Source organism: Cyanistes caeruleus, chromosome 29 (genome assembly GCF_971803275.1).
Source record: "Cyanistes caeruleus chromosome 29, bCyaCae1.hap1.1, whole genome shotgun sequence".
Taxonomy (NCBI): Eukaryota; Metazoa; Chordata; class Aves; order Passeriformes; family Paridae; genus Cyanistes; species Cyanistes caeruleus.
In genome coordinates, this window is record NC_141729.1 from 3,993,009 (window position 1) to 4,020,575 (window position 27,567).

At 55.8% G+C, this 27,567-nt stretch overlaps 3 protein-coding genes across 6 annotated transcripts; 1 reads left to right on the forward strand and 2 right to left on the reverse strand.

Moving 5' to 3' along the window:
- MTHFD2 (methylenetetrahydrofolate dehydrogenase (NADP+ dependent) 2, methenyltetrahydrofolate cyclohydrolase) lies at nucleotides 1-21,167 on the reverse strand. Of its 4 annotated transcripts, none has more exons than XM_023940825.2 (8): nucleotides 20,490-21,167; nucleotides 7,774-7,958; nucleotides 6,804-6,926; nucleotides 5,954-6,106; nucleotides 5,656-5,763; nucleotides 4,854-4,946; nucleotides 2,665-2,790; nucleotides 1-1,687 (listed from the first exon to the last, which is right to left on the reverse strand). In XM_023940825.2, exons 1-8 carry the CDS (start codon nucleotides 20,915-20,917, stop codon nucleotides 1,548-1,550), a joined length of 1,356 nt encoding a protein of 451 aa, XP_023796593.2. In that variant the 5' UTR covers nucleotides 20,918-21,167; the 3' UTR covers nucleotides 1-1,547. The 4 variants fall into 4 exon arrangements, with proteins under 4 accessions (XP_023796593.2, XP_086721583.1, XP_086721584.1 ...); XM_086865457.1 differs by lacking the exon at nucleotides 20,490-21,167 and adding an exon at nucleotides 11,699-11,881 and having other exon boundaries at nucleotides 7,774-8,415; XM_086865458.1 differs by lacking the exon at nucleotides 20,490-21,167 and adding an exon at nucleotides 9,160-9,336.
- Nucleotides 21,157-25,435, forward strand: MOB1A (MOB kinase activator 1A). The gene is made up of 6 exons (XM_023940826.2): nucleotides 21,157-21,502; nucleotides 22,111-22,277; nucleotides 22,880-22,973; nucleotides 24,056-24,189; nucleotides 24,269-24,432; nucleotides 24,868-25,435. The coding sequence occupies exons 1-6, from the start codon at nucleotides 21,489-21,491 to the stop codon at nucleotides 24,943-24,945; spliced, it is 651 nt and encodes a 216-aa protein (XP_023796594.1). The 5' UTR covers nucleotides 21,157-21,488; the 3' UTR covers nucleotides 24,946-25,435.
- BOLA3 (bolA family member 3) lies at nucleotides 25,401-27,122 on the reverse strand. Its single transcript, XM_086865477.1, has 4 exons — nucleotides 27,044-27,122; nucleotides 26,327-26,450; nucleotides 26,117-26,205; nucleotides 25,401-25,624 (listed from the first exon to the last, which is right to left on the reverse strand). Exons 1-4 carry the CDS (start codon nucleotides 27,071-27,073, stop codon nucleotides 25,559-25,561), a joined length of 309 nt encoding a protein of 102 aa, XP_086721603.1. The 5' UTR covers nucleotides 27,074-27,122; the 3' UTR covers nucleotides 25,401-25,558.
- Between the last annotated feature and the right edge of the window lie 445 nt (nucleotides 27,123-27,567).

Consider the following 27,567-nt stretch of genomic DNA (forward strand, 5'->3'; position numbering starts at 1 on the left):
TTACAGGGCACAAAAAGGATTTTTTATTTTTATTTTTTCTCTCTTCTCACACTTTATTTAACCTGCACTACTCACCGAGCACTCACACTTTACAACACGGTGCAGGAAACCTCCCCCTAACCCCAAGGTGGTTCTTTGGTTAGAAAACAAAAGGATTTTTAAAAAATTCACCATCCAAAGAGTGAAATAAAGCCCAGCCTAGCTGCACTCTAAAAAATGTTACACAAATATGGCTTCAATTTTCAGGTTTTTTTTCAAGTAATTCCTCTACAGGAGAGCTGAAATTAAAAATCCAGGAGGGAATTGGGAATGCTGGGGTTTGGAGAATAAAACCAGGGAGGCTGGAATTGCTGGGATGCCAAGAAGATCCTGCAGGAGCGGGGCTGGCTCAGGAGAAATGGGGATAATCCCAGGGCAAAAAGGAGAAATGGGGATAATCCCAGGGCAAAAAGGAGAAATGGGGATAATTGAGCTCAAACACAACCAGGAGAAATGTGGATAATCCCAGCTCAAAGCAGGAGAAATGGGGATAATCCCAGCTCAAACAGAGCAGGAGTGTGAATAATCCCAGGTCAGAAAGAAAGGAGGAGAAATGTGAATAATCCCAGCTCAAACAAAGCAGAAATTTGAACAATCCCAGCTCAAACACAAAGCAGAAATGTGGATAATCCCAGCTCAAACAGAAAACAGGAGTGTGAATAATCCCAGCTCAAACAAAGCAGGAGTGTGGATAATCCCAGCTCAAACAAAGCAGAAATGTGGATAATCCCAGCTCAAACAAAGCAGGAGTGTGGATAATCCCAGCTCAAACAAAGCAGGAGTGTGTATAATCCCAGCTCAACACTTCCAATAAATACCTGTGAGCTCCGAGCGGGGAACAGCCCCACGTGCGAGACAATAAATAAGAAATATTGCATTTTCTATCGGCCTGTTCCGAGTCAGTCTGGAATGTCGTGGGCCAGAGAGGCCCTGGCCAGGCCTGGATCCAAGGGGGGGCCCAGATCCAAGGGGGGGCCTGTTTAGGCCTGGCTTTTGGGGGGCCCAGCTAGGCCTGGATCCAAAGGGGGGCCCAGATCCAAGGGAGGCCCAGCTAGGCCCAGTTTTTGGGGGGCCCAGCTAGGCCCAGATCCAAGGGGGGGCCCAAATCCAAGGGAGGCCTAGCTAGGCCCAGCTTTTGGGGGGCCCAGCTAGGCCCAGATCAAAGTGGAGGCCCCAGATGCAAGGGGAGCCTGGGCCCAGATCCTGAGGGACCCAGATCCAAGGGGAGCCCAGCTAGGCCTGGCTAGGCCTGGCTCTCGGTGGGCCCAGATCCAAGGGAGGCCTAGCTAGGCCCGGCTCTCGGTGGGCCCAGCTAGGCCTGGATCCTGAGGGTACCAAATCCAAGGAAGGCCTGGCTAGGCCTGGCTCTCAGTGGGCCCAGATCCAAGGAAGGCCTGGCTAGGCCCGGCTCTCGGTGGGCCCAGATCCAAGGGAGGCCTAGCTAGGCCCAGCTCTCGGTGGGCCCAGCTCCTGAGGCGAGCCCAGCCAGGCTCAGATCCCAGGCCTGCCTAGGCAGGCAGAGCCTCGAGCTCTTTGGGTTTCAGCAGTTTCTTGGCGGCGATGATGGTGTTTTTCATCAGCATGGCCACGGTCATGGGCCCCACACCGCCGGGCACCGGGGTGATGTAACTCGCCTTCTTCCTCACTCCTGAGGGGAAAAGCTCGGCTTAAAGGCCAGGCAAGGATTCCCAGCCTAAAGCCACGCAGGATTAACACTTTAGGATGGGCTGCACGTGGTTTTTTTGTGTGGGCCAGGGAAGCACGGCCCGATGCGTCGAGTTAAAGGAGCTTAACTGCAAAAGCAAGGTGGGGAAAAGAGCCAAGCCAGGCCTGGAAGCACAAGGGTCCAAAACAGCACAAAAGACAGGCTTAAAAGCACAAAAATCAAAGTCTTAAAGTGCCAAAAAGCCAGGCATTGGAGGCTCAGGAAGTCAGGCCTGGGAGCCGCAGAAAGCTGGGACTAAAAGCACCAAAAAACTGGGGTTAAAAGCATCAAAAAACTGGGCCCAAAAACACCAAAAAACTGGGGTTAAAAACACCAAAAAACTGGGCCCAAAAGCACCAAAAAACTGGGCCCAAAAGCACCAAAAAGTCGGGCCTAAAAGCACCAAAAAGCCGGGATTAAAAGCACCAAAAAGCCATGATTAAAAGCACCAAAAAATCAGGCCCAAAAGCACCAAGGCCTAAAAGCATCAAAAAGCCAGGCCCAAAAGCACCAAGAGCTAAAAGCACCAAAAATTCGGGCCCAAAAGCACCAAAAAACCGGGATTAAAAGCACCAAAAAACTGGGATTAAAAGCACCAAAAAACTGGGATTAAAAGTACCAAAAAGCCAGGCCTAAAAGCACCAAAAAGCCGGGCCTAAAAGCACCAAAAAATCAGGCCTAAAAGCACCAAAAAGCCGGGATTAAAAGCACCAAGGCCTCAAAGCTGATTTGCAGCCCAGAAATGTCAAACCCCAGCCCAGCAGCAGAGGAAAAGGCTCAGAGCAGAGGCCCAGGAGGCTCCTCGGGACCATCCCCAAGGAATATTCCGGATTCACCCCGAGCTCGGTGACGCCAGCCAGGCTTTGTGTCCCCTCCCCATCCTCAGTGCCCAAAAAATCTGCTCCAGAGCTTCTCCTCACCTTCAAAATCCACGTCCCCCACCAGCCTGGGCTTGGCAGTGACGGGGTCCTGCACCCTGGTGATGCCCACGTCGATCACGGCGGCGCCTTCCTTGATCATGTCGGCCGTGATCAGGTTGGGGATGCCTGAAAAAGCAAAAATACACACAAAAATACAAACCTCAGAGGTGTTTGACATCCTCTGATCCCACTCACCCCACCTTCACAGTGTTATACATTTTAATAAAAACTGCTTTTGTTTGTATAACCCAAGAGAAAAAAAAATATTGAGGAAAAAATATTGAGAAAAAAAAATTATTGAGGAAAAAAAAAATAGCTGGAGAATTCCTGCATTTGTAAATTCTCTTATCCAGATGAAAACAGCAGTGACCAGAACTCTGGGGGGGAGGAATTTGTTGTATTTTTGGTGTCAGGGAATGTAAATCTCAATTTACATCCAAGAGGATCGATCTATGGGGAAGGGGGTAAGAGAAAAATAAACAGAAGAACCCCAAAAATCCTAAGAAGGATTTATGGATATGAGTGAGAATTTATGGATATGAATGAGAATTTATGGATATTAATGAGAATTTATGGATATGAATGAGAATTTATAGATATTAATGAAAATTTATGGATATGAATGAGAATTTATAGATATGAATGAGAATTTATGGATATTAATGAAAATTTATAGATATGAATGAGAATTTATGGATATGAATGAGAATTTATGGATATGAATGAGAATCTATAGATATGAATGAGAATTTATAGATATTAATGAAAATTTATGGATATGAATGAGAATTCATGGATATGTGTGAGAATTTATGGATATATATAAGAATTTGTGGATATTGATGAGAATTTATAGATATATATAAGAATTTATGGATATGTGTGAGAATTTTATATATTTATATAAATATTTATAAATATATTAATTTTTTTCTCCTAATTGTTTTGGGTTTTTTTTTAATTAAACGTTTAAATTCTATAAAAATTATGTGAACCTCGTTTTTTTCACACCAGGATATTCCAACCCTCTTGGGCCTCCTGCCTCTCCCAAAATAACCAGATTTAAGAATATTAAAGGATTTTTTTAAGGAAAAAAACAACCCCAAATCCCTCCCACAGCGGCACAAATGGTGTTCAGCTCAGGTATTTCAAGTGGAAGAAGGGAAATTTAGGTTGGATTTCTGGGAGGAATCTCTTTCTGGGAGGGTGGGAGGCCCTGGGAAGAGGAGTTCCATCCCTGGAAGTGCCCAAGGGATGGCTTGGCACAACCTGATGTGGTGGAAAGAGCCCAGAGGGCTGGAACAGGATGATCTTTAAACCCAAATTCCGTGATTTTGTGTTCCCTGATAATCTCTGAGCGCAGAACAGGAATCCTCAGGGAGTTCTGGCAGAAAACCAGGAGCACAACCTCTGGAAATCTTTCCCTATTTCAGCTCTGTGGCTTTTTATTTCACATTTTCCAGGCTGGAGGAGCTGGGGCAGTGGCCAAAGCCAGCCCAGCCCAGCCGGGCACGGCTCTGGCTGTGCCAGGGAGGGCCAGCAAAAACCTCCCGGGGCTATCCCAGCCTGCCAGGGTGGGGTGAGTGTCTGGTTCTGTCAGATATCGGGGGAGATCCACCCCCAGCCCGGCTTTATCGCCGTCACTGGATCTCCCTCTGCTCTGCCCCAGGTCACTGAGCCTCCCCCGCCGCTCCTCAGCTTTCCAGAACTTTCCAGAACTTCCCCTCCATTCCCCATTTCCAGCTGGGACAGGGGGGTTTGGGATGGGTTTTGGGAAAGGTTCAACTCCCGCCCAGAGGGAATTTGGGGTGTCTGTGCAGGGTCCCCAGTGATAATTTGGGGTGTCCCTGCAGGGTCCCCAGTGATAATTTGGGGTGTCCCTGCAGGGTCCCAGGGTGATAATTTGGGGTGTCCCTGCAGGGTCCCAGGGTGATAATTTGGGGTGTCTGTGCAGGGTCCCCAGGGTGATAATTTGGGGTGTCTGTGCAGGACCAGGAGCTGGATCCACGATCCTGGTGCTCCCTGCCAGTTTTTGTTTCCCATTCCAGAGGCAGAACCCCAAACTGGGAACACCAAACCTTTTTGGCTCAACCCCAGCTCCAAGAGCCCCCCACCCTCAGCCCCGAGAGCCCCCCCAGGACATTCCATGCCCAGGATTCCCACCCCCAGGCCTGCTGAGGCCTCCTCACCTGCAGCTGCCACCACGATGTCGGCGCGGATCGTGTGCTGCTTCAGCTGCTCCTTGGGCGTGTAGCGGTGCGAGATCGTCACCGTGGCGTCCCCTGCCGCGACAAAGGGGCAGGAATTCGCACACAGCACCCAAAACCGGCCTCTCCTCTGTGTCCTCACCTCCCAGACCACCCCTCTGCTCCTCAGGAAGTTCAGGGTGAGCCCCAGGAGCAGCCCGTGGAGGGATCTGGGGTGGGATGGGACAGGGAGCTGCCAAAAGAGGCTCAGGAGCTCTGAGCCCGAGCCTTGAGCTGGAATTGTGACCCCAAACTGGAGCTCTGACCCCAAACTGGAGCTCTGGCCCTGAGCCTTGAGCTGGGATTGTGACCCCAAGCTGGAATTGTGGCCCTGAGCCTTGAGCTGGAAGATCTTCTGGCTCTCCACAACTCCGTGGTGACAGGAGGGGACAGCCAGGGCAGGGTCAGGATGAGAAAAAACAGCTTCCAGCTGTGCCAGGGGAGGTTTAGGTTGGAAATCAGGAGAAAATTCACCATGGGAAGGTTGTAAAGTATTGGAAGAGGTCACCCAGGGCAAGGGGGGAGGCCCCACTGCTGGAAGTGTTCACACGTGGATGTGGGTTGGTGACCACGGCTGCATTTCCTGACCTTGCAGACCTTGTCCAACCCTGCCAATCCCGTGATTCTAAGATCAGCTCGAGGATTATCCCACCCTGGGCCAGATCTCTGACCAGGGAACTGCTGGGAGTGCTTTAGGAGGCTGGAGAGTGCTGAGGGTCCTTCCCCGAGGCCACCCCGCTCGTACCTCCGGGCCGCTCGTGGCTGCCGTCGGTGTGGAGCAGCATCGCGATCGGCATCCCCACGTTCTTGGACCTGCCCGCCACCACCACGTTCCTGCCCAGCGTCGGGATTCCTGCAGGGGACAAACCACACACTCACAGGCTGTCCTGAGCCGGGAGGGACCCGCAGGGACCGCGGATCCAACCCCGGGCCCTGCGCCGACACCCCAAAATCCCAACGGCCCCGCAGCTGCGGCAGCTCCCGCTCCCTGGGAATCCTTCCACCCGAGCTGGGATTCCCAGGAATGTCACAGCAGCTCCCACCTGTCCTGCGGATGATCTCCCAGACGCCCCAGGGCGTGGCGGGCAGCATGGAGTCCTGGTCCAGGCACATTCGGCCCACGTTGATCACGTGGAAGCCGTCCACGTCCTTGTGCGGGCTCACGGCGTTGCAGAGCCTGCGCTCGTCGATGTGCTCTGCGGAGGGCAGCGGGCTCTCAGGGACAGCCCAGCGCCCAGCTGGGCTCTGCAGCCCTGAGCCCCAGCTGCAGCGGGGACACAGAGCCCTGGGATGGGGCTCTGAGCCTAAACGGGAGCTCTGACCCCAAACAGGAGCTCTGACCCCAAACGGGAGCTCTGAGACCAAACGGGAGCTGGAATTGTGACCCCAAACTGGAGCTCTGACCTCGAGCCTTGAGCTGGAATTGTGACCCCAAACTGGAGCTCTGACTCCAGGTCCTGAGCTACAACTGCAACCTTGAGCTGGAATTACAATCCCAAGCCCTGAGCTCTGATCCCAAGCCCTGAGCTGGAACTGTGACCCCAAACTGGAGCTCTGACCTTGAACCCTGAGCTGGAATTGCAACCCCAGCCTCGAGCTCTGTCCTTGAGCTGCAATTCTGCCCCTGAAGCTCCCCAGCACTCCCAGTTCCAGGCTGCCAGCTCCCAGCACAGGCACTGGGAGCACTGGGGGGGGATTTTCAGGCAGCCCCAAGGCCACACACAGCCCGAGCTCCCAGCTTGGGAGCCCCGCACAGGAACAGATTCCGAGAGCACGAACCCCTGCGGGCAGCTGCTGCTGAGGGGGAGGATCAGGGCCAGGATTCCTTCCCCGTGCTGCCCCAACCCTTGGAATCTTTCTGGGAATGCAGGAGGGGGGAGCTGAGCTGCTCACCAGGCAGGGGAAGCTGCACCAGCAGCCCGTCCACGGCTGCGTCGTTGTTGAGCTTGCTGATCAACTCCAGCAGCTCCTCCTCGCTGATGGAGGCTGGCCTGAGGATGGTCTCGCTGCTGATCCCTGCAGTCACCAAATCCACGGGTCAGACAAGCACAAAAGAGAGATTTTTTCCAGGCTTTGTGGATTCAAACTGCCCCTGTTTTGCTGCCTGGATAAATCTGGGAGGTGCACGCAAGGATGCCCAGGCTGGGAATTTGGGGTGTCTGTGCAGGGTCCCCAGGGTGAGAATTTGGGGTGTCCCTGCAGGGTCCCAGGGTGGGAATTTGGGGTGTCCCTGCAGGGTCCCCAGTGATAATTTGGGGTGTCCCTGCAGGGTCCCAGGGTGGGAATTTGGGGTGTCTGTGCAGGACCAGGGCTTTAGAGACCTTCCCAAGTCTTGAGATTTGTTGTTGAGGACGATTATAAAGGGCCTGGGAAATGGTGTTTGGGACCCTCCCAGAGCAAAGGCTGCTACCATGAAAATAAAACTTCACCGCCTGAGAGGCCTCTGGACACAGCTAAAAGGGATGTTTGCCTAAAAATCCCAGCTCCAAAAGCTGCTCCAGATGTTCAGGACCCAGGTTAAATGACACTGCTGTTCCTGACCCCGAGCAGCACCTTGATTGCAGGATGGGAAGGAGCCAGAGGGCAGCGAGGTGGCTGAACAGGAGCAAAGGAAACCAAAAATCCCTTCCTGTGCATTTTATGGCTCTGGGAAAGCTGGAAAAACCCCAATGCCAGAGCTTGAGCTGCCCTGAAGGATCCAAGGGATCACATTTAACCACACCCCAGTACAACCAGGCAGCCACAAGAGCTCAAATTCTGGGTGAAGGCAAAAACCCAACAGGCAGGTGCATCCCAAAAAGCTTCCAGCGTCGAGGAGCCCCAACCAAAGGGCGCTTTTTGGGGAAGGAAAGCTCTCACTTACCCACATCAGCCGCTGCTTTGGTTTTGTTGAGGACGTAGGAGTGGCTGGCTGGGTTCTCCCCCACCAGCACCACACTCAGGTGAGGCCTCCTGTTCCCCGCAGCCACCCACTGCTGCACCTCGTGCCGCGCTTCCTGCCGGATCTGCCGCGCCAGCTTCCTCCCCGAGATCACCACGGCGTCCTCCCTGCAGCGGGGAAGGGTCACCAGAGCCTCGGGGCTGCCAGCTGCCAGCCCCAGGCAGTTTGGAGCAGGAAAGCCAGGAGGAAAAGGCTCCATCCCTTTTTTGACAGGGTTTTTGGCACTTTTGTGCTCTGTCGCATCCAGCAGCGCGTTTTAGGCTTGGTTACAGCATCAAAGCTGGGAACAGATGAGGCAGAATCAGAATATCCAGAGCTGCAAGGGACCCACTAGGATCACTGATCCAAGTCCTGGCTCCCAAAATCCTGCCCTGGGAGCGTTGTCCAAACATTCCCGGAGCTCCGGCAGCCTCCGTGCCCCTTCCCTGGGGACTGCTCCAAAACTCACCGGGACTTTCCCCTGAGACCCGGCTGCCCTGGGCTCCCAGGGAGAGCGAGAAGCACCAGAAGCTCCCCAAGAGGGGCAAAGAGTGAGCTCAGAACAGTCTGGAGCAGGGTGGGATGCTCGGGGGTCTCTGTCCCTGTCACCCCCAAGGAATGTTCTGGGGTCCCTGTCCCATTCATACCAAGGAATAATCAAAGGAGGGGATGCTCTCCTTTCTCAGTCAGGGGGTCTCTGTCCCTCTCACCCTGAGGGGTGATGGGGTCTCTGTCCCTCTCACCCTGGGGAGGATGGGGTCTCTGTCCCTCTCACCCTGGGGAGGATGGGGTCTCTGTCCCTCTCACCCTGGGGAGGATGGGGTCTCTGTCCATCTTACCCTGAGGGTGATGGGGTCTCTGTCCCTCTCACCCTGAGACTGATAGGGTCTCTGTCCCTCTCACCCTGAGGGGTGATGGAGTGTTTGTCCCTCTCACCCTGGGGAGGATGGGGTCTCTGTCCCTCTCCCCCTGAGGGGTGATGGGGTCTCTGTCCCTCTCACCCTAAGGACAATGGCGCCTCTGTCCCTCTCTCCCTGAGGGACAATGGGGTGTCTCGGTCCCCCCGGGGCAGCCCCACACTCCCACGCAAGGCGGCCGCGGGATTTCATCAGCCTGCAGCGCCCAGCGCGGCCTCTGGGGGCCCGCCCGCCCTCACCGGCACCTCCGGGACCCAACGGGCCGCGACCCCGGCCCGGGGGGGCGGCCGAACCGGGCCGGGCCTCTCCCCACACAGCCCTCAGCGCGCCGGGACCGGGCGGAGCGCGGTGGGCGCTGCTCCCGCTTCCCTCCCAAGCATCCCCACACACCCCCCGGTGTCCCGGGCCGTACCGGGCGGCGCTGAGCTGCAGGCGGCGGGCGCGGGGCTCCAGCGCGGCTCGGCTGAGGGCGCGGAGGGGCCGGAGCGCGGCGGCCATGGCGGGGCTGGGCCTCACAGGCGGCGGGAGCGGCGCTGAGGGGAGCGAGGCTCCCGCCTTTATGGAACCCGGTAAGCCCCGCCCGCCCTCCAGCGATAACCAATGAGGTTCAGTGCCAAAAATGGTTTATTCAAGTTTTCACCTTCCCGAAACGCGATAAAAAATAACATAAACGCCACAAGGTTGGATATTTTGGGTAACTGAGGTCATTTCCACAGCTGCCGCAATGGGCAGCGTGCGGGGGGCTGAGGGGCTGGACGTGACCCCAAAAGTGCCCTGGGCTGACCCCCAGCTCCGGGGGGATTCTGCCCCCCTCGGCCCCGCTCAGGTGAGACCGCACCTGGAGGATGTGGAGCTGCTGGGGAGAGCCCAGAGGAACTGGAGCCCCTCTGGAGCCGGGCTGGGAGAGCTGGGAATGTTCCCCTGGAGAAGGGGAAGGATCCAGGGAGAGCTCAGAGCCCCTTGCAGGGCCTGAAGGGGTTCCAGGAGAGCTGGGAATGTTCCCCTGGAGAAGGGGAAGGATCCAGGGAGAGCTCAGAGCCCCTTGCAGGGCCTGGAGGGGTTCCAGGAGAGCTGGGAATGTTCCCCTGGAGAAGGGGAAGGATCCAGGGAGAGCTCAGAGCCCCTTGCAGGGCCTGAAGGGGTTCCAGGAGAGCTGGGAATGTTCCCCTGGAGAAGGGGAAGGATCCAGGGAGAGCTCAGAGCCCCTTGCAGGGCCTGAAGGGGTTCCAGGAGAGCATCTGGAGCTGCTCCCAAATCCTGGATTTACCGCGGCCCCTCTCCCGCCCCGCCCCGAGCCCCGCCCTTCACTGACCCCTCAGACTCTCGACCAATCAGATCGCTCGGTCACGCTGTGGCCCCGCCCTCCATTGTTTCATCACAATGCGAAATGCGCATAGTCCCGCCCGTCATTGTTGTCCCGCGGCTCCCATTGGCTGGCGCCGAGTGGGCGGGGCTCAGCCGGACTATAAAGAGCGGCGGCGGGCACTACTGCTCCGACCGGCCCTGGGACAGCGGGGAAAGCGGAGCGAAGCCCAGGGGCAGCGGTGGAGCCCCAGGCACCGCCCCCGAGCACCGGCACCGCCCGCCCGGAGCTCCGGCACCGCACCCGAGCATCGACATCGCCCTCCCGGAGCTCCGGCACCGCCCGCCCGGAGCTCCGGCACCGCACCCGAGCATCGACATCGCCCTCCCGGAGCTCCGGCACCGCCCGCCCGGAGCTCCGGCACCGCACCCGAGCATCGACACCGCCCCCGAAGACCATCGGCACCGGGCAGGGCCGGGGGAAGGACGGACACGGACAGAGCATCCCCCGGGCCCAGGAGGGGCCGTCCCCGCTTCCGCACTCCCCAGGGGAGGGTGGTTGGGAAGGAGGCGGGAGCGGGGGCCGGCTCCTCCGCGCCCAGTCCCGGATCGCGGCGGGATGTGGACGGCGAGAGGCAGCCGGGTCCCCTGGACCGGGCTGGGGCTGCAACGGCACCGCCCGCCCGGAGCATCGACACCGCCCCCGAGCACCGACACCGCACCCGAGCATCGACACCGCCCCCGAGCACCGACACCGCCCCCGAGCACCGACACCGCCCCCGAGCACCGACACCGCACCCGAGCACCGACACCGCACCCGAGCACCGACACCGCATCCTCAGGACCGACGAGGACGGACACGGACAGAGCATCCCCCGGGCCCAGGAGGGGCCGTCCCCGCTTCCGCACTCCCCAGGGGAGGGTGGTTGGGAAGGAGGCGGGAGCGGGGGCCGGCTCCTCCGCGCCAGGAGTCTTCCCTGGACCGGGCCGGGGCAGCGACGGACACCGCCGGAGCATCCCCGGGGCAAGGAAGACGGACACCGGGGCAAGGACCTCCTCGGGGCGAGAGGGCGCACACCGGGCAGGGCATCCCTGTCCGGGCGGACGGACATCGGCCGGAGCATCCCCCGGGGCGAGGACGACGGGGACACAGGCGGACACCTCCGCCGCTCCCCAAAATCCGAGGGCTTTGGCCATGGCCCCGGGCTGCCCGAGGCACGGACAAAATAAAATTGGCAAAAAAAAAAACCCCATCAAATGCTGTGACCGAGTTTTGCTTTCCCAACGAGTCCCTAGCGCCGCACACATCCCCTGGCAGCAGAGAGACAGAGACCCCCGCCCCCCACAAATATTTCCCAGGTCCAGGGGGATGGAGACCCCCGCCCGCAAACATCCCCTGGAAGTAGAGGGATGTAGACCCCAGCCCCCCACAAGCATTTCCCAGGTTCAGGGGGATGGAGACCCCCGGCCCCAAACATCCCCTGGCAGCAGAGGGACAGAGACCCCCGCCCCAAACATCCCCTGCAGGGAGAGGGACAGAGACCCCAGCCCCAAACATCCCCTGCAGGGAGAGGGACAGAGACCCCCGCCCTCCACAAGCATTTCCCAGGTCCAGGGGGACAGAGACCCCTCGAGCATCCCTGGGGCACCGCGGCGAGAATAAAACTGGCAGAAAGAGGAAATTCTCTTCCTGGGCTCCGGGAGACCTGGGGAGGGTCTGAGGAGCACCGGGAGCTGCTCCCAAAATCGCGGGGAGACCCCGGCCCTTCCCGGGTAAAACTTGTCCCCGCCCCCAACCCGGGCCACGCCTTTTTTCGAACCCTCCACCTCCCGACCAATCAGATCGCTCGGTTGCGTTCTAGCCACCGCTCCCCCCGTGACTTCATAATGTGGAACGCTGGTTGCTCCGTCCCCCAGGCTGTTTCTGGGCTCCTATTGGCTGTTGCTAAGGGGCGGGGCTTGGGCGGACTATAAAAGGCGGGTGTTGTGGGGGCGTTGCTCAGTCCGGGCCCGGACTCCGAGGAGTGCGCAGCATCAAAGCGCACAACAGGAATGGAACTGGAACTTCTCCGTTCCATCCAATTAATCTCAGAGATATCCAAGCCCCCTCCCCACACCACATAATGGGAGGGGGACAGATTTTTTTTTTTTTTCTTTTTTCTACTCTTCTCTACTCTTCACCTTTCTCCACAGGAAATGAAGACAGAAGATACCCTTGCTGCAAAGCAGCAACAACAAACAGGTGACCCCCTCCCCACATTAGGGTAGGAGAACACATCTGACTTTCTTGTATTTATTCCACAGGAAATGAGGATAGAAATTATCCTCGCTGCAAAGCAGCAACAACAAAGGGTGCGGAGGCCCCAACAAAAATTTCTCCGCTCCACATAAATCAAACTTCCTCTAGCTATCTAAAACGTGAGTACAAACAGAAACCACTGTGTCCCCCCAACCCTCCCATAAGGGAACGAGGACAGATCTGAGCTGCTCCTCTGATCCCCACAGAACACAAAAATGATGCTACCCAAAGAACTGCAGCAACGATGGGTGCGGAGACCCCACCACAAACTCCGCTCCAGGCAAACCTCCAGGCCTCAACCAGGTGAGCACAAACAGAGATGATCCTCTCCCCCCACCATCCCCGATAATGGGAAGTGCACAGAGTTAATCTGAGCCTTCATCTCCACACAGGTTGAGGCTGGAGACAATCCAACCCCTCCATCACGGAGGAGTTGGAACGGTGGATGCAGAGGCCTCAACTCCTCCGCTCCACCTACCTTACTATACCTTAACATACTATACCTTAACCTACTCTACCTTAACCTACTGTACCTTATCCTACACTACCTTACCCTACTCTACCCCAGAACTACACCAAATTTATCTCCTGTCCCCCTTCCCACACCACATAAGGGGAAGAGGACAGATATGACTTTCCTCTCTTATATTAATTAATTATATATATATATAATAATATATATCATTAATAATTATTATATATCATTAAGATAATAATTATATATCATTAAGTTAATGAGGATATCCTCAAAATTTGGAAATTATCCACATAGACATCAGTTCCTCCAGGCCTCAACAAGGTGAGCACAAACAGAGATGATCCTCTCCCCCCACCCTCCCCAATAATGGGGAGTGGACACAGTTAACCTGAGCCTTCATCTCCACACAGGTTGAGGCTGGAGACAATCCAACCCCTCCATCACGGAGGAGTTGGAACGGTGGATGCGGAGACCTCAACTCCTCCGCTCCACCAATCCTACTCTACGTTATCCTACTCTACGTTATCCTACTCTACGTTATCCTACTCTACGTTATCCTACTCTACGTTATCCTACTCTACGTTATCCTACTCTACTCCAGAACCCCGCCAAATTTATGTCAGACTTATCCTGTCCCCCTCCCCACCCCACATAAGGGGAGGAGGACAGATGGGATTTTCCTCTCATATATACACAGTAAATGAGGATATTCTCCTCAAATCTCTAAACCGTCCACATAGACCTCAAACTTCCTCCAGCCATCTCCAACGTGAGTACAAACAGAAACCACTGTGTCCCCCCACCCCTCCTGTAAGGGAACGAGGACAGATCTGAGCTGCTCCTCTGATCCCCACAGAACACAAACCTGATCCTAGCCGAAGACCTGCAGCAACGATGGGTGCGGAGGCCCCGCCACAAACTCCGCTCCAGGCAAACCTCCAGGCCTCAACAAGGTGAGCACAAACAGAGATGATCCTCTCCCCCCACCCTCCCCAGTACTGGGAAGTGCACAGAGTTAATCTGAGCCTTCATCTCCACACAGGTTGAGGCTGGAGACAATCCAACCCCTCCATCACGGAGGAGTTGGAACAACGGCGGCGGCCTCAACTACTCTGCTCCACCTACCCTTACCCTACCTTACCTTACCCCAGACCCCACTAAGTTTTTCCCCTGTCCCCCTCCCCACCCTACGTAAGGGGAGGAGGACAGATCTGACTTTCCTTTCTTATGTACGTAGTATAGTATAGAAATATAGATGGAAGTTATCCTCGCTGCAAGCAGCAGCAAAGAGGTGACCTCCTCTCTAACCACTGTAAGGGGAGGAGGACACACCTGACTTTTTTTTTTTATTTTCTCCATAAATGAGGATAGAAGTTATCCTCGCTGCGAGCAGCAGCAAAGAGGTGACCTCCTCCCCAGCCACTATATGGGGAGGAGGACACACCTGACTTTTTATTTTCTTTTATTTTTTCCATATTAAATGAGGATAGAAGTTATCCTCGCTGCGAGCAGCAGCAAAGAGGTGACCTCCTCTCCAGCCACCATATGGGGAGGAGGACACACCTGACTTTTTATTTTCTTTTATTTTTTCCATATTAAATGAGGATAGAAGTTATCCTCGCTGCAAGCAGCAGCAAAGAGGTGACCTCCTCTCCAACCACCGTAAGGAGAGGAGGACACACCTGACTTTTATTTTTCCATATTAAATGAGGATAGAAGTTATCCTCGCTGCAAGCAGCAGCAAAGAGGTGTCCTCCTCCCCGACCACCATAAGGGGAGCAGGACAGATCCTGCTTTTGGTTTCTTTTTTTTTCCTCCACAGAAAATGAGGACAGAAATTATCCTCACTGCAAAGCAGAAACAACAAAGGGTGCGGAGGCCCCAACAGAGATTACTCCGCTCCATGGAGCCCTCCCTCAACCTTCACCAAGGTGAGCACACAGAGACAATCCCCCTGTTGTCCCTAGTAACGGAACGTGGACACAGTTAACCTGAGCCTTCATCTCCACACAGGTTGAGGCTGGAGACAATCCAACCCCTCCATCACAGCGGAGTTGGAACGGTGGATGCAGAGGCCTCAACTCCTCCGCTCCACCTACCTTACTATACCTTAAGATACTATACCTTAAGATACTATACCTTAACATACTATACCTTAACATACTCTACCTTAACCTACTCTACCTTAACCTACTCTACCTTATCCTACACTACCTTACCCTACTCTACCCCAGAACCACACCAAATTTATCCCCTGTCCCCCTCCCCACACCACATTAGGGGAGGAGGTCAGATATGACTTTCCTCTCTTATATTAGTTATATATATATATATATATATATATAAGTATTTAGATAATAATTATATATCATTAAGTTAATGAGGATATCCTCAAAATTTGGAAATTATCCACATAGACATCACTTCCTCCAGGCCTCAACAAGGTGAGCACAAACAGAGATGATCCTCTCCCCCCACCCTCCCCGATAATGGGGAGTGCACAGAGTTAACCTGAGCCTTCATCTCCACACAGGTTGAGGCTGGAGACAATCCAACCCCTCCATCACGGAGGAGTTGGAACGGTGGATGCGGAGACCTCAACTCCTCCGCTCCACCAATCCTACTCTACCTTACCCTACTCTACGTTATCCTACTCTACGTTATCCTACTCTACGATGTCCTACTCTACTCCAGAACCCCGCCAAATTTATGTCAGACTTATCCTGTCCCCCTCCCCACCCCACATAAGGGGAGGAGGACAGATGGGATTTTCCTCTCGTATATACACAGTAAATGAGGATATTCTCCTCAAATCTCTAAACCGTCCACATAGACCTCAAACTTCCTCCAGCCATCTCCAACGTGAGTACAAACAGAAACCACTGTGTCCCCCCACCCCTCCCGTAAGGGAACGAGGACAGATCTGAGCTGCTCCTCTGATCCCCACAGAACACAAACCTGATCCTAGCCGAAGACCTGCAGCAACGATGGGTGCGGAGGCCCCGCCACAAACTCCGCTCCAGGCAAACCTCCAGGCCTCAACAAGGTGAGCACAAACAGAGATGATCCTCTCCCCCCACCCTCCCCAGTACTGGGAAGTGCACAGAGTTAATCTGAGCCTTCATCTCCACACAGGTTGAGGCTGGAGACAATCCAACCCCTCCATCACGGAGGAGTTGGAACAACGGCGGCGGCCTCAACTACTCTGCTCCACCTACCCTTACCCTACCTTACCTTACCCCAGACCCCACTAAGTTTTTCCCCTGTCCCCCTCCCCACCCTACGTAAGGGGAGGAGGACAGATCTGACTTTCCTTTCTTATGTACGTAGTATAGTATAGAAATATAGATGGAAGTTATCCTCGCTGCGAGCAGCAGCAAAGAGGTGACCTCCTCTCTAACCACTGTAAGGGGAGGAGGACACACCTGACTTTTATTTTTCTCCATAGTAAATGAGGATAGAAGTTATCCTCGCTGCAAGCAGCAGCAAAGAGGTGACCTCCTCCCCAGCCACTATATGGGGAGGAGGACACACCTGACTTTTTATTTTCTTTTATTTTTTCCATATTAAATGAGGATAGAAGTTATCCTCGCTGCGAGCAGCAGCAAAGAGGTGACCTCCTCTCCAGCCACCATATGGGGAGGAGGACACACCTGACTTTTATTTTTTCCATATTAAATGAGGATAGAAGTTATCCTCGCTGCAAGCAGCAGCAAAGAGGTGACCTCCTCTCCAACCACCGTAAGGGGAGGAGGACACACCTGACTTTTTATTTTTCCATATTAAATGAGGATAGAAGTTATCCTCGCTGCAAGCAGCAGCAAAGAGGTGACCTCCTCTCCAACCACCGTAAGGGGAGGAGGACACACCTGACTTTTATTTTTTCCATATTAAATGAGGATAGAAGTTATCCTCGCTGCAAGCAGCAGCAAAGAGGTGACCTCCTCTCCAACCACCGTAAGGAGAGGAGGACACACCTGACTTTTATTTTTTATTTTTCCATATTAAATGAGGATAGAAGTTATCCTCGCTGCAAGCAGCAGCAAAGAGGTGTCCTCCTCCCCGACCACCATAAGGGGAGCAGGACAGATCTCGCTTTTCTTTTTTTTTTTCTCCACAGAAAATGAGGATAGAAATTATCCTCACTGCAAAGCAGCAACAACAAAGGGTGCGGAGGCCCCAACAGAGATTACTCCGCTCCATGGAGATCGCCTCCATCCCTCAACAAGGTGAGCACAAACAGAGATGATCCTTTCCCCCACCCTCCCCAGTAATGGGAAGTGCACAGAGTTAACCTGAGCCTTCATCTCCACACAGGTTGAGGCTGGAGACAATCCAACCCCTCCATCATGGAGGAGTTGGAACGATGGATGTGGAGGCCTCAACTCCTCCACTTACCCTACCCTACCCTACCCTATCCTACCCTACCCCAGACCCCACCAAATTTATCCCCTGTCCCCCTCCCCGCCCAACATAAGGGGAGCAGGACAGATCTCGCTTTTCTCTTTTTTCTCCACAGAAAATGAGGATAGAAATTATCCTCACTGCAAAGCAGCAACAACAAAGGGTGCGGAGGCCCCAACAGAGATTACTCCGCTCCATGGAGCCCTCCCTCAACCTTCACCAAGGTGAGCACAGAGATGATCCTTTCCCCCCACCCTCCCCGATAATGGGAAGTGCACAGAGTTAATCTGAGCCTTCATCTCCACACAGGTTGAGGCCGGACACAATCCAACCCCTCCATCACGGAGGAGTTGGAACGATGGATGTGGAGGCCTCAACTCCTCCACTTACCCTACCCTACCCTACTCTACCCTACCCTACTCTACCCTACCCTACCCCAGACCCCACCAAATTTATCCCCTGTCCCCCTCCCCGCCCAACATAAGGGGAGCAGGACAGATCTCGCTTTTCTCTTTTTTTTTTCTCCACAGAAAATGAGGATAGAAATTATCCTCACTGCAAAGCAGAAACAACAAAGGGTGCGGAGGCCCCAACAGAGATTACTCCGCTCCATGGAGATCGCCTCCATCCCTCAACCAGGTGAGCACAAGCAGAGATGATCCTTTCCCCCACCCTCCCCAGTAATGGGAAGTGCACACAGTTAACCTGAGCCTTCATCTCCACACAGGTTGAGGCTGGAGACAATCCAACCCCTCCATCATGGAGGAGTTGGAACGACGGATGCGGAGGCCTCAACGCCTCCGCTCCACCTACCCTATCCTACCTTACCTTACCCCAGACCCCACCAAATTTATCCCCTGTCCCCCTCCCCGCCCAACATAAGGGGAGCAGGACAGATCTCGCTTTTCTCTTTTTTTCTCCACAGAAAATGAGGATAGAAATTATCCTCACTGCAAAGCAGAAACAACAAAGGGTGCGGAGGCCCCAACAGAGATTACTCCGCTCCATGGAGCCCTCCCTCAACCTTCACCAAGGTGAGCACAGAGATGATCCTTTCCCCCCACCCTCCCCGATAATGGGAAGTGCACAGAGTTAATCTGAGCCTTCATCTCCACACAGGTTGAGGCTGGAGACAATCCAACCCCTCCATCACGGAGGAGTTGGAACGATGGATGTGGAGGCCTCAACTCCTCCACTTACCCTACCCTACCCTACTCTACCCTACCCTACCCCAGACCCCACCAAATTTATCCCCTGTCCCCCTCCCCGCCCAACATAAGGGGAGCAGGACAGATCTCGCTTTTCTCTTTTTTTTTTCTCCACAGAAAATGAGGATAGAAATTATCCTCACTGCAAAGCAGCAACAACAAAGGGTGCGGAGGCCCCAACAGAGATTACTCCGCTCCATGGAGCCCTCCCTCAACCTTCACCAAGGTGAGCACACAGAGACAATCCCCCTGTTGTCCCTAGTAACGGAACGTGGACACAGTTAACCTGAGCCTTCATCTCCACAGAGGATGAGGCTGGACACAATCCAACCCCTCCATCACAGAGGAGTTGGAATGAAGGATGCGGAGGCCTCAACTCCTCCGCTCCACACAGATCTCCTCCAGCTCTCAACAAGGGGAGTAAGAGTGGAGATATCCAGTCCCCTGACCCCTCCATAAGGGGAGGAGGACAGATATGACACCTCTTCTAATCCCCACAGAGAACAAGGACAGAAATGATCCTTTCCGAGAATCGACAATGGAGGGTGCGGAGGCCCTAACTCAGAGTTCTCCGCTCCACGGAGATCTCCTCCAGCTCTCAACAAGGGGAGTAAGAGTGGAGATATCCAGCCCCCCAACCCCTCCATAAGGGGAGGAGGACAGATATGACACCCCCCCTATTCCCCACAGAAAACAGGGACAGAAAAGATCCTTATCCAGCATCGACAATGGAGGGTGCAGAGGCCCCGACAGAAAATTCTCCCCTCCATGGAGATCTCCTCCAGCCTTTACCAAGGTGAGCACAAACAGACACAATCCCCCCACCCTCCCCAGTAATGGGAAATGGGCACAGTTAACCTGAGCCTTCATCTCCACAGAGGATGAGGCTGGACACAATCCAACCCCTCCATCACAGAGGAGTTGGAACGGTGGATGCGGAGGCCTCAACTCAGAGTTCTCCGCTCCACGGAGATCTCCTCCAGCCGTCATCAAGGGGAGTAAGAGTGGAGATATCCAGTCCCCTGACCCCTCCATAAGGGGAGGAGGACAGATATGACACCCCCCCTATTCCCCACAGAAAACAAGGACAGAAAAGATCCTTATCCAGCATTGACAATGGAGGGTGCGGAGGCCCTGACAGAAAATTCTCCCCTCCATGGAGATCTCCTCCAGCTCTCATCAAGGGGAGTACAAGTAGAGATATCCAGTCCCCCGACCCCTCCATAATGGGAGGACAGATATGACACCTCCTCTAATCCCCACAGAGAACAAGGACAGAAATTATCTTTATCTAGCATCGACAATGGAGGGTGCGGAGGCCCCAACAGAGAATTCTCCGCTCCATGGAGATCTCCTCCAGCCTTTACCAAGGTAAGCACAGAGACAATCCCCCCACCCTCCCCATTAATGGGAAATGGGCACAGTTAACCTGAGCCTTCATCTCCACAGAGGATGAGGCTGGACACAATCCAACCCCTCCATCACAGAGGAGTTGGAACGGTGGATGCGGAGGCCTCAACTCAGAGTTCTCCGCTCCACGGAGATCTCCTCCAGCCGTCATCAAGGGGAGTAAGAGTGGAGATATCCAGTCCCCCAACCCCTCCATAAGGGGAGGACAGATATGACACCTCCTCTAATCCCCACAGAGAACAAGGACAGAAATTATCTTTATCCAGCATCGACAATGGAGGGTGCGGAGGCCCCAACTCGGAGTTCTCCGCTCCATAGAGATCTCCTCCAGCCTTCACCAAGGTGAGCACTAACAGAAATAATCCCCCTGTTGTCCCTGGTAACGGAACGTGGACACAGTTAACCTGAGCCTTCATCTCTACACAGGATGAGGCTGGACACAATCCAACCCCTCCATCACAGAGGAGTTGGAAGGAAGGATGCGGAGGCCTCAACTCCTCCGCTCCACACAGATCTCCTCCAGCTCTCAACAAGGGGAGTAAGAGTGGAGATATCCAGTCCCCCAATCCCTCCATAATGGGAGGACAGATATGACACCCCACCTAATCCCCACAGGAAACAAGGAAAGAAATGATCCTTACCGAGATTCGACAGTGGAGGGTGCGGAGGCCCCGACAGCGATTTCTCCGCTCCACGGAGTTCTCCTCCAGCCCTCACCAAGGTGAGCACAGAGACCCTCATGTCCCCCTCCATTGTGGAGGAGAGACGGAAATGACTCCTCATCCCCACACAGGGTGAGGGCGGAGGCAGCCCGGCCCCTCCGGCCCGGAGGAGGGCGACACGGCCCGCTCGTTACGGTGAGGGAGATGGAGAGCTCCCGGTGCACCCAAATGAAAGATGGAGACTCCAAAAAGGGACATGGACAGAGAGCCCCGGCAATCCTCCAGGATGAGAAGGTTGGAGGCTGCCCCGCTAATCCTGCGGGGATCTCCTCACGGCATCCCCCAGGACGGAGGAGCACTGGAGATCCCGACATCACCTCCATCCCCATCATTCCCTGGGGCGCCATTAAAGGCACAGCTACAACCCCCCGAGTCCATCTCCAACGTCCCCCATGAGACGGACGGAGACCCCGCGAGCGTCCCCCGGGTTTCACATGAAATAAAGTTGATCAAAATCTGGCAATACATAACAGGCTCGGTCTAATTAATTATTAAAGTGTGAACAAGTAGGGCTCGGGTGCTCCACCCTTCGCCTCAGGGCGAGGCCACGCCCCCTCAGCGAGGGTTCCGCCCCTTCACGGAGCTCTCGCGAGAGTTGGCGGCCCGGGCGGGTCCCGCCCGGAGCCTCCGCCGCTCTCTCGGCGCTCCCCGGCCCGGCCCGGTCCGGTTCGGCTCCATCCGCTCCCTCCACCCGGCCCCGCTTCCCTCAGCCCTTCCCACCCCCTCACTCCGTTCCCTCAGCCCTTTCCGCTCTCGCATCCCGGCCCCTCTTCCTTCCGCCCGCTCCCTCAGCCCTTCCCAGTCCCCCATCTCTCTTCCCTCTCCCTCAGCCCATTTCCTCTCCCCTCAGTCCATTCCCGCTTCCCCAGCTCTTCTCGATCCCTCAGCCCGTTCCGGCTCCTCTCAGCCCGTCTCGCCATGAGTTTCCTCTTGTGAGTGTCCGGGCTCCCCTCAGGGAGGGTCCTGAGGGGGCCCTAGGGGGGAAAAGGACCTAGGAAGGTTATTTGTGGCAGAGAGGTTTGTGGAGGGATGGAGAGCTGCTCTCTGAGGGGCTTGAGGAGGGGAAGGATTTTGGGGAGGCTCTGAGGGGGCTGCTGAGTGCCATGGGGCAGGGGTGAAGGGATTCATGAGGGGAATCCTGAGCTTTGAGGGGAGGATTGGGAACTCCAGGAGCTGAGGAAGGCACAGGGGGAAGGTTTAAGTGGGATCGTGGAGTGGTTTGTGCTTGGGGGATTCCTGAGTGTGTGTGGGGAGAGGAAACCCTTGAAAAGAATCTTTGGGAATGCACAAGGAGGGCCTTCCTCTGCTGTGGGGAACTGTGACAGAACCACAGGAAAGGGGCCTCAAGTTGCACCAGGGGAGGTTTAGGTTGGATTTCATGGAAAATGGGAGTCCCCATCCCTGGGAGCGTCCCAGCCACGGGTGGATGTGGCTCACGAGGAGTACTGACCGTGAGGATGGTGCTGCTCTCGGGGATCTTTTCCATCCTCGTCTGTTCCCCGCTTCCGTGGCAAACTGGAAACGCTTCTCCCCTCCTCAGTGGAAGCCGCTCTTCGAAAACATTCAAGCCAAAGAAGAACATTCCAGAAGGATCCCACCAGTACGAGCTCCTCAAACACGCCGAGGCCACGCTGGGCAGCGGCAACCTGCGGCAGGCCGTGATGCTGCCCGAGGGGGAGGACCTCAACGAGTGGATTGCTGTGAACAGTGAGTCCTCTGAGAGAGGAAAAACCCCCAAAACCCGGGGTTTATCCTCAGACAACCCCCCAAAATTCCCCAGGCTGGGGTAGCTGAGGTGGGATAAAAGCAGCAGAAGCAGGGTGCAGGTTAGGGGGGGGTGTTGTGCAAGGAGGAAGAGACAAAGCTGCACCGAAGCTGCTCCCCTGTGGTTTTGGGGTGGTTTTTTACCAGTTCAGGCTCACGGAGGGGATTTTAGTTTGTGAATGGTTATTTTTGGGAAATCAGCACCGTTGGCTGTAAAAGCTGTAGCACAAATGATCCAGGGAGAAAGTGGAGCTCTATTTCTCCCAGACTCCAGGATTGTGGAGTTTCTTTTTTTGTTTTCTATTTCCAGATCCAATTTGGTTTCAGCAGCCGCTCCCCCTGGCCTTGACCTTTGCTTCTTTGGAGGTTAGAGAGGGGGGAAAAAAAGCAATTTAAAGCAAGGAATGTAGAGATTCAGATTCAGGTCAGGAGTGCTCAGCCTGAAGAAGGTCTCTCCTTGGATATTACCAAATCCATCAGGTTTTTGAGCATCCTGGGAGGTGCTGGCCTCACGCCTGTCTCACCCCACGGCGTTTCCTTTGCAGCTGTGGATTTCTTCAACCAGATCAACATGCTGTACGGGACCATCACGGAGTTCTGCACCGAGAGCAGCTGCCCCGTGATGTCTGCAGGGCCCAGGTGAGGCAGGGAGGAGCTGCAGGGACCCCAGGCAGGGTCCAGCTGACACCTTTTGCTCCTCTGGTGTCATCCTCAGGGATGTGGTGGATTTTCAGGAGGCACATCTAATCAGCATTTCATTTCATTTCATTTCATTTCTTAATTTTAATTTTATAATGTGGTGGCACTGCTCTGCAGGAGAAGGTTGGGGCCTCGGGGGAGGTGGAAAGAAGAGAGTGAACCCTTTTTGGGGGCCACCTTGTTGATTTTAGGTGTGAATTCCTACCAGGGCTTGGTTCTGCACTTGCGGATTTTGCCACAGGTGGGAATCCTCTTTGGGAGTTTGCCAAGGCTCTGTTTGTGAGCCCAGCACCCTGTGGCTGCTGTGGAACCTCCTTCCCTGCTCTCCTACCCTGCAGGATCTGCTCTGCCAGTTCCTGCCTCTATTTTTGGGGCCATTTCCTGTCACAGCTTCCTCTCGAGTGGCACCGCTCGCGCTTGTGGCCGGGTGAAAAACACAGAGGGGCTTTGCTGCTTTTCAGGGATCTTGTAAAACACCTCAGAGAAAAGGGGTGGGAGCAGGGTCTGCTGTGAGATCCAGAGCCTCCAAAAGATGGCCCTGATGCTCCTTTTGGTTTGTTTTAAGGAAATGTTGATGTCAGAGGAGGCAGCCACAGAGCTGAGGGTCATTTTTAACATCTGATCTCTGGGAGCAGGGACAGGATCCCGTGGAATGGCTGGAGCTGTTCCAGGGGAATTTGGGATGGAGATCTCAGGGCAGGGTTGTTCCCCCAGAGGCTCCCCAGGGAATGGGCACAGCCCCGAGGCTGCCAGAGCTCCAGGAGCACTCAGACAGCGCTGCCAGGGATTGCTGGGGGTCTGTGCAGGGCCAGGCTCGGCTTGACGATCCCGGTGGATCTGGATATTCCGTAATCCTGTGACTTTTGGGGCTGAAACCCCAAAAAAAAACCCCAGAGGGGTCGGCCCTGACTGTTGGGCTCGGGAAACCCAAAGAGGCCGAGCTCTGCTCAGCCCTGAGCGGCTCCTGGGATCAGCAGGGATCCTGAATCCCGTTTTTCCTGCGGGATTTCCCCCTCCCACAGGTACGAGTACCACTGGGCCGACGGCACCAACATCAAGAAGCCCATCAAGTGCTCAGCACCCAAGTACATCGATTACCTGATGACGTGGGTGCAGGACCAGCTGGATGACGAGACCCTCTTCCCCTCCAAGATCGGTGGGTGCAGCCACGAGCCCCGGGATGGCCCCTCCTGGCTGGGCCACGCCCTGATCCCTGCCTGTCCCTCCTTTTCCAGGTGTCCCCTTTCCCAAGAACTTCATGTCGGTGGCCAAGACCATCCTGAAGCGGCTGTTCCGGGTCTACGCCCACATCTACCACCAGCACTTCGACTCGGTGATGCGGCTGCAGGAGGAGGCTCACCTCAACACCTCCTTCAAGCACTTTATCTTCTTCGTGCAGGTGAGCTGGAGCGGGGGATCTCACCTTCCCTCTTGGCTTTTGGAGGATTCTGGGTGGAAATCTCCCAAGATCTGCTCTGTTAACACCCAGCTCCTCCTCCACACCCAGCTGAGCTCTTTGTGAGGTTGGGCTTTTGTGGGGTTTTTTTGTTTTGTTGGTTGTAAGCGCTCCAATTTCTCTCTCGGGTTTTAATTACCAATCTGCAGTCAACAAAACCAGAACTGGAGGAGAACTCAGAGGGTTTGTAGCTCAGGAACCGACTCAGAAGGAGCAACACCAGCACCTTTCTTTTACTTTCCCAGCCTGCTCTGTGCCTTGCTGTGTGCAGCAAGGAGTTTTGTTGCCCTGAAATTTGATTTCTCCACGAGGACCAGGAGCGGTGCTGCCTTTTCCCATCTTCCCTCACTTTTTGGTGTCTCCTTTTCCTCCTGCCAGGAGTTCAGCCTGATCGACAGGCGTGAGCTGGCTCCTCTGCACGAGCTGATTGAGAAGTTGGGCTCCAAGGACAGATAAAACCCCCCCTGGGAGGACCCTTCTGGCTGCTCCTTTTCCGCTTCTTCTTCAGCCGGCAGCGAGCGGCCTCGGCGCCGCTCTGCAGCCCCCGCTGGGCTCTCCTTGCCCTGGGCTGGCCGCAGGTGGAGCAGGTTCTGCCCTGCTCTGGATGTTCCAGGTGCTGCCCGGCCGCTTTCTGCTCCCAGAGCTCCTCTCTGGACTCTCCAGCCCCAGAGCACGCCCGGAGAGGCTCAGCTTATTTTTGGAAGTGCTTTTTCTTGGGTTTTTTAATTTTTTTTTTTTGGATAAAAGAGGTGCACTTTGGCCCAGAGCCTTAAGCAGGGGTGAGGAGGAGAAGTGCCTGGCCCCAGGGTGGGCTGTCCCTGTCCCTGGGTGGGTGGGAGGAGCAGCTCTGGGATGTCCCACGGGTCCCTCCTGTGTGGCAAAGGCAATAATAATAATAATAACAACAACAATAATAATAATAAAGTTTCTTCCTGCTCTTCTTTCAGAGGAAGAGGGTTTCTCCTCTCCTTCCCCTGCCCCACAGGGCCCTGATTGAACACACAACACTGGGTGGAATTCACATCCCTGGGTGCCCCTCCTGGGGCGTTTTATTGCTGCTGGAGCAGCCTCAGGCCTTGGGGGCCGAGGTGAAGATCCGCAGGCCGTGCATGTGCTTGATCTCCTCGCTCAGGGCCTGCAAGGCAAGCAGGGCTTTCAGGGGTGGGTGAGCACCCTCAGCCCCACACCCAGAGCTGCAGCACCCTCAGCCCCACACCCAGAGCTGCAGCACCCTCAGCCCCACAGGTTTGGGGCTGCTGCACCCTCTGCCCCACACTCAGAGCTGCAGCACCCTCAGCCCCACACCCAGAGCTGCAGCACCCTCAGCCCCACACCCAGAGCTCTGCAGCACCCTCAGCCCCACACCCAGAGCTGCAGCACCCTCAGCCCCACACCCAGAGCTCTGCTGCACCCTCAGCCCCACACCCAGAGCTCTGCAGCACCCTCAGCCCCACGGGTTTGGGGCTGCTGCACCCTCAGCCCCACACCCTCTCCCTCTCTCCCATTCCCTCTCTCCCTGTCCCTCTCCCCTTTTCCCTCTCTCCCTTTCCCCCTCTGCTTTTCCCTCTCTCCCATTCCCTCTCTCCCGTCCCCCCTCTCCCACCCCGAGCCCCCCGAGCCCCCAGACCTGGTTGACCATCTGGTGCTGCTGCACCGTGCGCTTCTCCCGGAACTCCTCTGACTCGATGTGGATTTCGTACATGGCACCGCAGCCTCCTGACAAATTCATTAGAGTTAATTAAAGCTCCCTCACTCTCCCGACCCTTCTGGGGGACCCCGCAGCCCCCGGGGGGGCTGGACACTGAGACCCGGTGTGAATGAGGAGCTTTTCCCGTACCTGAGATGTCCACCACCTTGATGGCCGATGCCCGCGGGAACTTCTCCCGCAGCAGCCGCGCCAGCCGCGACTCCCCGTCCGTCTGCGAGGAGAAACCGCGCCAGGAGCGGCAGCGCAGCAAGAGCTGGGGGAGAGACGGCCCTGAGAAACCCGGGGGGACCCCAAAAACACACACGGGGCTGGGGGGGACCCCAAAAACACACACGGGGCTGGGGGAGAGACCCCAAAAACACACACGGGGCTGGGGGAGAGACCCCAAAACCACACACGGGGATGGGGGAGAGACCCCAAAACCACACACGGGGATGGGGGAGAGACCCCAAAACCACACATGGGGCTGGGGGGGACCCCAAAAACACACACGGGGATGGGGAGACCCCAAAAACACACACGGGGATGGGGAGAAGGGAAGGGAAGGGAAGGGAAGGGAAGGGAAGGGAAGGGAAGGGAAGGGAAGGGAAGGGAAGGGAAGGGAAGGGAAGGGAAGGGAAGGGAAGGGAAAGCTGCCAGCACTGAAGGGGGGCACAAGGAGCCGGGGAAAACCGGGAGACGGTGGCGAAGCGAGGGAAAAAGGGATGGAAACGGGCGCTGCCTTCCTCCGGCACCGACACAGCGGCTCCCAGGGTGGGGAAGTCGCCCCGAGCGGGCCCCGGGGAGGGCTCACAGGGAGGGACAAGGCCAGAGGGACACACAGACCCGGGACAGACGGACACTCACCGGGCCCCGGCCCAGCCCCGCCGCCGCCATTCCGGGGCGCGCGCTGGGGGTCACCCCCGGCTCAGCCAATCAGCGCGCGCCGATCGCGGAAGTGGGCGGGGCTAACGCTACGTACCCTCTTTCCCCCTCTCTCTCTCTCCCCCGAGCGCCCCCTGGCGGCTCGGAGGACCCGACGCCCCCCCCCGAGGGTCCCCCCTGACCCCACAAAAGGTCCCCTCCTGTCCCCTCCAAGGGCCTCATCCGGACCCCACAGAGGGTCTCATTCTGTCCCCCCCGGCAGTGTCTCCTCCTGTCCCCCCAAGGGTCCCCTCCTGTCCCCTCCGTGTCCCTAAGACAGACCCATCCTGCCCCCCCTCCCTTCCCACATCCAGGATCCCACCCCGACCCCCCAAATGTTCCCATCCCACCATCATGATCTCCATCCTGATCCCACCCCAAAATGACCCCGTTCTGCTCTGCCCCCCATTCCCACACCCAGAACCCCATCCAGACCCCCAAAAACTCAAATCCTTCTCCCATTCCCA

Excerpts from the sequence above, each read along its gene's own strand:
- MTHFD2 (XM_023940825.2), bottom strand. The coding sequence starts at position 20,917 with ATGGCGCCCCAGGGAATGATGGGGATGGAGGTGATGTCGGGATCTCCA. Across the intron at positions 6,107-6,803 it reads GGTGCAGCTTCCCCTGCCTG|AGCACATCGACGAGCGCAGG; the intron begins GTGAGCAGCTCA and ends TGCCCTCCGCAG. Across the intron at positions 5,764-5,953 it reads GGAGATCATCCGCAGGACAG|GAATCCCGACGCTGGGCAGG; the intron begins GTGGGAGCTGCT and ends TGTCCCCTGCAG.
- MOB1A (XM_023940826.2), top strand. Across the intron at positions 22,278-22,879 it reads CGAGTGGATTGCTGTGAACA|CTGTGGATTTCTTCAACCAG; the intron begins GTGAGTCCTCTG and ends TTTCCTTTGCAG. Across the intron at positions 24,433-24,867 it reads ACTTTATCTTCTTCGTGCAG|GAGTTCAGCCTGATCGACAG; the intron begins GTGAGCTGGAGC and ends TCCTCCTGCCAG.
- BOLA3 (XM_086865477.1), bottom strand. The coding sequence starts at position 27,073 with ATGGCGGCGGCGGGGCTGGGCCGGGGCCCG. Across the intron at positions 26,206-26,326 it reads CAAGGTGGTGGACATCTCAG|GAGGCTGCGGTGCCATGTAC; the intron begins GTACGGGAAAAG and ends TGAATTTGTCAG. Across the intron at positions 25,625-26,116 it reads AGCACCAGATGGTCAACCAG|GCCCTGAGCGAGGAGATCAA; the intron begins GTCTGGGGGCTC and ends CTTGCCTTGCAG.